Source organism: Sphaerodactylus townsendi, linkage group LG08 (assembly GCF_021028975.2).
Source record: "Sphaerodactylus townsendi isolate TG3544 linkage group LG08, MPM_Stown_v2.3, whole genome shotgun sequence".
Lineage (NCBI taxonomy): Eukaryota > Metazoa > Chordata > Lepidosauria > Squamata > Sphaerodactylidae > Sphaerodactylus > Sphaerodactylus townsendi.
In genome coordinates, this window is record NC_059432.1 from 68,083,360 (window position 1) to 68,090,980 (window position 7,621).

A 7,621-nucleotide genomic window follows, 5' to 3' on the forward strand; every position below is an offset into this window, starting at 1 on the left:
ATCAAGCCCAGATCTCCAGATTAGAATCCACCTGCTCTTAACCACTACACCATGCTGGGTCTCGTTTTCTCCCACCAGCCTTTTCCTGCTGCTTGAAACTTCTGTTGTGCCAGCCATTCACTAAAGTTGCCTGGACTGTTTCCTCGGCCTGCATCGTTCCTGTTCTTCTTTTTAGCTCTAAAAGTACATGGGTCAATTCAGCTCTTCCTGCCAATTCTAGCAATATATAGTTTCTTCATTTTTTATTTTCAATGAGCCATCTTCGAAGACATGAACACCTGCTATGAGAATCAGCTGGGATTCTCATATCGTGTGATCATGTCTTCGTTGACAGCTCATCGGGAGGAAAATTAATGGGAAAACTATATATCGCTGGAATTGGCAGGAAGAGTTAAGTTGAACTTTTTGAGCTAAAAAGAAGCATGGGAATGCAGCAATTTTAGTGAATGGTGGGCACAACAGAGGTTTCAAGTAGCAGAAAATGACCGGTGGGAGAAAATGAAAGTAAGAGCTTTTTTGATTGGACCGAAGAAGTAAGGTGCCTCCTGAGCTCCACACAGCAAGCAGGAGATGACTTTAAGCTGACTTGACAAAAAAGAATTGCTAGTTTAGCATTTTCACAAAACCTGGGTTGAGCAGAAATAAAACATCCTGAAGATGTCTTGGGGAAAAAGCTGTGTGGACTTCCTTCCCCGCCCCATCCTCAGGATATTTTATTTGAACTGAGTTTACATGTGGGAAGCTCCAAGGCCACTAAAAATGCCATTTTGGAAAATCCAGAATGCCCTCATTTAACTACCATGGATAACATTAAAGGTAGGCAGGTACTGGAGTCAAAAACCTTTGACACAGGGATATCTGCCATCTGTTCTTTATTCAAATTTTTACTTCCCTCTGATACCATGCTAAGAAAATTAACATTGCTGTAAACACACTAAGCCCTTGTTCTTCTCCAGTAATTTAGCTTGCTGCTATGAATGTTCTCAGTTGATAAATTTAGCAATTTGAGTGTCATTTCTATTTTGAGGTTACCAGAAAGTAATTTTGGCTATGTGTTACAAAACCACATTTTTTTTTTGCTTACACTTTGCTTGTGTGCTTGTGCAAGAATGGTATATTCACATATTGCTCAGATGACAAGAGTATAATAAATGCTTGAAAACCTACTGGGCTGCAATAAGTTGGCTGTGACCATGGCACTGTATACATGCACACTACCAAGCTCAATACTGTCTAGCCTGGCAGTAGTTTCAGACAAAGGGTTTTCACATAACCTGAGATTTCTAACTGGAGATGAAAAGCTGAAAGTCTGCTACTAAGTCACACCTATTCCCCAGATGTAAAATCATTGCTTCTTTGTTACTGAAACACTTAATTTCTACTGGTTACTACTCAAGTTGGCATGTTCATCCATTGTGGGTAGCAGGGTCTCTAAGGGGTAAAATGGAGAAGAGACGAAACATACAATAATGCTCGAAAAGGTTGAAGGCAGCAAGAAAAGGGGAGACCCAACAGGAGATGGATTGTCTCAGTCAAAGAAGCCACGGCCTCCAGTTTGAAAGTCCTGTGCAGGTCTGTTAGCAATAGGACATTTTTGAGGTCGTTAATTCATAGGGTCGCTGGAAGCCACATGACAGCATTTTAACACATACACACAGAATGGATGTGTGCTAAATTTTTTTGGTGATAACAGCAGCAAATAAAATCATGTGGAGCATCTCCTAGTGTTTCTAAGCCACTAAAGCAATATCAAAAGTTTTACTGAACTTTATTTATTTATTGGAAATTTTCTATGCTCCCTCCCTAGGTAACCTGCCCAATGTGGTTTACAAAATAAAACATGAAAAATACAACATCATAAAGGTTATTAAAAGACAGCATTCAAAAACACAGGCAGTAGATCAACCACAAAACAATATAAAATGCATCTTAACCATTTCTCAGGCTAGAAACGGACCATAAAACAGCCCTTTAATTAAAAGCTTAGGTAAACAGAAACATCTGACCTGGTGCCTAAGAAAAAAAGTAGTGCAGGGAGAAGAGTAATCCACAGGCAAGGTGCTGGCTCTGAAAAAGCCCTGCCTCTGGTTGCCAACCAGTACAATTCTAAAGGCAAGGACAAGCAGAGCAGGGCTTATGAGAAAGACCTTAGCTGGCAGACTGAACAGTATGAAAGGAATTTGTCTTTCAAGTACTTGTGTCCCAAGCCATTTAGGACCTTAAAGGTAAGAATCAACACCTTGAATTGTGCCCAGAAATAGATAGGTAGCCGGTGCAGATATTTCAGCAGTGGAGTGATTAAGGCCTGTATTCCATCCCTGACAGTTGTCTGGCTGATACGTTTTGTACCAACTCAAGTTTCTGGACTGTTTACAGTAATCTAAACCAGATGTTATTGACACATGGAACCCAAAGGCCAGCTGATGATAAGAACAAGCCAGCTGGATCAGACCAGAGTCCATCTGGTCCAACTCTCTGCTACTTGCAGTGGCCCATCGGGTGCCTTTGGGATCTCATTTCTATTCTATTCTATTCACATTTATTACTGCACATTATGTACATTTATTTATTATGTTTCTGAGGAAGAGCCATAGCTGGCATATCTGCCAAAGCTGGAAAAAGCCCCTATGTGCTATGGAAGAGACCTGAGCCTCCAGGGGCAGGCCAGGATCCAGCAGCATCCCCAAGCTATGAACCTGCCTCTTCAGGGAAGGGCAACCAAGACAGGCAGACACTACAGTCCTTAAGCAGATTCTCTGTTGACCAACAGTACTTCAGCCTTGTCTGGAATGTGCTTCAGTTTATTGACTCTTATCCATGCTATACCTTGGAGGTGACCTGTATTCCTGTATGTATGCCATGTATTCATCAGATATGTACATTCATGGTGAGAGCACATGCTTTTTGGATAATTGCTCTAGCTTTATAGAATTTAAAGAATGGACACACAGAGGGAGAGTCTGCTAAATTCTCCTTGCAGGCAGTTCAGAGGTCTGTAAAACCCTACGGTTTTGAAGAATGTTTGCTAAGTAATCTGTTTGTCAGTTGTTTTTCACAGCGGACACTTAGTTTTTAATTTGCTTTTTAAGACTATTGCCATGTTTCTTATCTTATTCCTTGGCTTCTATCCAGTTTTTTGTAAGCTACCTTGAACATGTGATGAGGCTTGGGATATAAAATTTAAAATAAATACCTCTTAATAGTATATAAAAAGATTTCCTTAGAGCAATTCTACACCAATCAGTTACCAGTAACTAATTTCCAGCTCATGCAGAAAGCTAATCCTTCAGTTTCAGGGAACAATGTAAAACATTTGCTGTTTAGAGCATATGAAACAGGTATCTCTCATTCTCATCTTAAATGCCAGTTTCCTAGAAAAGAACCTTCAAAAGAATCTAGTTAAAAGCTAAATGATTTTGTTAAAAGCTAAATGATTGCACAGCTCTTCGCTGAGACCCTGGGCAATTCTGTGCAATTATATTTCACTCTTTCATGAAAGCAAATTCCTGAACGCCTACCTTCTGCCATATGCAAGAATTTTATCCAATAATAAAAGTGACAAATGCTACAATACTAACAACATTTTCCTAGGAGTAAGACCCATTAAATATCGCTCCATTAAAGATATTTTCACCTCTGCTAAAAGTACCACATTTCAATCTGTATGAAAAACCACCCCTTCAGGTTGCCTTAAAATAGCATTTACAACTGTTTAGAAATCATTCCAACTCAGAAAAGCAACAGAAGTACCAGATTTCAAATCCATACTGAATGAGTAGATATAGTTTTATTTCTAGGGTGGATTCTGCATGGGCCAAAAATAGTGGTGTGAAAACAGTGTAAAAGGGTTTACACTGTTTTCACAATGTTTTCACACCACTGTTTTTGGCCCATGCGGAATCTGCCTAGGATTTCAAGAAGATATGGTATTTTATTATGATGAAATATGAAATGCTATTAATGCTCTCTCCTTCCAGCAAGGGGCAATATGTGTGTTAAGTGTCATCAAGTTGCTTCCAACTCATGACAACCCTATGAATCAATGTTTTCCTATCATTAACAGTCTTGCTCAGGCTGGTTCCACACAGGCCAATAAATAAGGGTATAGGACGCTAAAAAAAACATTGAGCCAGGGACTTCGCACAGATCTCACCCCCCAAATGAGTCTGCCCTGTGTTAATTAAAGGAAATAGATGTGTCTCTGTGTGAAGGCGTAACAGCAACCCGGATTGTTTCCATGGGCTTCAATGGCTGCCTGTACAGATGTATGTGAATGTGAAAACAGGCAAACAAGTTCCTTTATCCTGACTACAACCTATTATACATTTTCTGTGTGGAAGGGGCCCCATCCTTGCACACTGAGGGCTATGGTGTCCTTTATAGAATCGATCCATCTTATGTTGGGTCCTCCTCTTTTCCTGCTATAAGATTTAATTTCTTTGGAGCCTTTGGAGCCTTAAATAATATTTGCTTTATTTACAAATATATAAGAATAATGTAACACAAATAAACCAGCTTCTACAGCAGGCAACAATACCATTGATACTACTTCAGAGACCCCACACAACTGCTGATTCACCTTGCCATGTCTTTCTTAGTGACTTCCAGTTCACAATCCAACTCATAAACTTTCATCTGTAGTTAGTATACAACCTGATCTTATGCATGTTTACTTTGAACTATATCCCACTGAGTTGAATAAATTGTATTCACATTTCTAATTTGCTCCAAACACCTTATTTTCCTCTCCCCATAGCTGTAACTAGAGGGTCATCTTTAGTGTAGTGGAGTCTCCTTCTCTGGAGGTTTTTAAACAGAGGCTGGATGGCCATCTGTCAGGAATGCTTTGATTATGTGTTCCTGCATTGCAGGGCATCGGACTTGATGGCCTTTGAGGTCTCTTCCAACTCTATGATTCTGAGATGTTATAACATTAAGGAATATTTATTGGGGTTTTGTACAGTCTCTGACTATTCATCAACTACCCAATGAAAGGCCTATTAATAGGAATTAAGACTGTTTAATGAATAGCACTAGCTTAATCCGCTTTTTAAAATTCCTTCAGTCTCTCTAAGCCTCCTTTACTTTCCTTATTCCTAAATCAACACCTTCTCAAGTCAAAGCACAGACATAAATGTGTTTTACTTAGCATTAAACAGTTACAGGGTATGCTGAGGCAAAGTTTGCCAAGCAGGGTTTCCAACTTTGGGTTAGAAAATTCCTGGAGATTTGAGGGTAGAGCCTTGAGAAGGCACAGTTTGGGGAGGGGAAGGATTTAACAGGACAAATGGCACAGAGTCCATCCTCTGAAGCTGCGAGCTGCTGCTTTCTCCATGGGAACTGATCCCTGTCATCTGGTGATCAGTTATAATTCCAGGAGACCTCTAGACCCTACCTGCTAAAGGCTGCTAAGCCCTCCAGTCCAAATCTTCTTTTCATAACTAGATATCTCTAAAGAGTACAGCTGAAATTACTACATATAGGGAATTGCTTAGCACATTTTCCCAATTCAAATTTGACTGTAAAATTCAAGTGTATATCTGCTTAATTAGAATATTTCAGTGTTACCAGTTATGGATGCTGGATTTATAAAGTGTGGAAAAAAACCAAGCCATAAAAAATGGATGAATAAAGTTTAAGATGCAAGTGTTTAAATGTATCACCCAATGTTGAATTTTTAAAAGTAAATTGAAAAGGTTGAACTAAAACTTTTTGAAATTTGTCAAATGTTAAATTTGTATGAAATTGTATTTCAACTGTATCCCTCTGGGGTAAGCCATTTTCATCTGTTGCAGCAAAAATGAATAGAATGGCACCTAAAGCATCAAGAAGTGTACTGTAGCTCATTTAGAATATCTTAAACTTCAATAAAGTTGTTAGTCTTTAAAGTGTTGCAAGTCACTCTCCTTAGGTTTTTATTTCAATATATATAGCATAGCCAGGACCTTCGTCTGTGAAAGGCCTGTCAAACAGGCCTACTTTGGAGGGACAGATAGTGCCATATCTATGCTTCAACTGGTCCATGATAGCTCACCCACCTGAGAAGGACAGTGATGGTATCATAACTGACTTCCCTCAACCCATAAGGGTTCTGGATGTGGTCCTATCTCCTTCAAGCATTTCCTACATTTTCCCAGTTATACCAGAGGTACAAGAAGCTGCCCTGTCTGAAGTACTCTTTCCACATATAACTTTCTAAGAAAACTGGTGGGTCCCCAGTTCACATTATTCTTAATAATCCTATGGAAAGATGGGATAATGGAAACTTACTTACTTACTTACTTACTTACTTACTTACTTACTTACTTACTTACTTACTTACTTACTTACTTACTTACTTACTTACTTATTTATTTATGCCGCCCTACCCCTGAAGGGCTCTGAGCGGTGAACAACATAAATATATAACATATACAATTAAAAGCCCATTAAAATAAACACAGCGGTCAATATAATAAAACAGCGTCAGCAATAAAACCCTCCCAAAGAGGGGGGAAAAAGGTCCCAAAAAAGGGACCCCAAACACAGGAGAATAAAATGAAGGCACTTATCAGTGGCTGGGCACTCCAAAAGCCCGGTGGAACAACTCCGTCTTACAGGCCCTGTGGAACTCGCCAAGATCCCACAGGGCCCAGACAGCTGGAGGAAGAGTGTTCCACCAGGCAGGGGCCAGGGCCATAAAGGCCCTGGCCCGAGTGGAGGCCAGCCGCATCATTGAGGGGCCAGGAACAAATATAGGCCAAGAGGTACTGCTAGAGGAAGGGGGCATGTTATAGTCTGATCTCATCAGAATTCAGGGGCTAAGCAGGGATGTTACTTTGCTTGGACACCACTGAGGAAGACAGTGGCAAATCACCTCTGCTTCTCATTTGCCTTGAAAGCCTCTTGCTGGGGTCACTATAAGTTGGTTGCAATTTGACAGCACTTATGTATGTAAGATGTAACAAGAAGATATTTTATTAATTTTGGAATAATTATTCTTTTGCCACTGTCTCCCTTTAACATTTTAACAACTCTTTTCCAGTGGCTTGTATCCAAGTTCTTTTACTACTTTCACCGCATTCTTGATTGAATATGGCTGTCCTGTCAGACAGAGAGCCCTTTTACAAATTCTGTAGCGTTCTTCATGAGGCTAGAAGGCATAAGAACAGCTTGGTCTACTGGAAGGCAAAAACCATACTTACAGCAAACAGAGGGCATATGCTGAGGAGATGGACTCACTGGCCCGTACAAGGAAGCTTCCATCCTTGCCCACTTTAGACAGGAGGTCCTCAGCTCTGGAGCGGGTGATAGTTCCATGATACCAGCACTGATCCATGCCTTAATGTGCCAAAAAATAAATACCACTACAAAATAAAACAAAAATGAAATGTAAATTAAAATAACAAAACCACCCAGCCAGCGATTGTGTGGAGATCTCAGAGCTAGCTCTCTGTATCATTCAGCAGCTGCCGTTCACTCAGCTTCCTGTTTCAGTGATGCAGAGAGGGAAAGGAAACAGAGCTGAGGAGAACTTCCTCATAAAAATCAAGCTGTTCTGAGTGAGAAAGTTACGCTGTGCATACCTCCATTCACTGTGTGGTCTGTCCCTCTGTACTACCCACACTAAATTGGAAGCCAT

General features: G+C 40.2%; 1 protein-coding gene across 1 annotated transcript in view; it reads right to left on the bottom strand.

Annotated features, from left to right (window-relative positions):
- Nucleotides 1-7,318, bottom strand: part of INPP5D (inositol polyphosphate-5-phosphatase D) — a 71,469-nt gene extending 64,151 nt beyond the window's left edge. Inside the window, exon 1 of the mRNA XM_048506904.1 lies at nucleotides 7,185-7,318. Within this exon, the coding sequence (XP_048362861.1) occupies nucleotides 7,185-7,318 (134 nt within the window). The remainder of the gene's footprint in view (nucleotides 1-7,184) is intronic.
- Nucleotides 7,319-7,621: the final 303 nt, after the last annotated feature.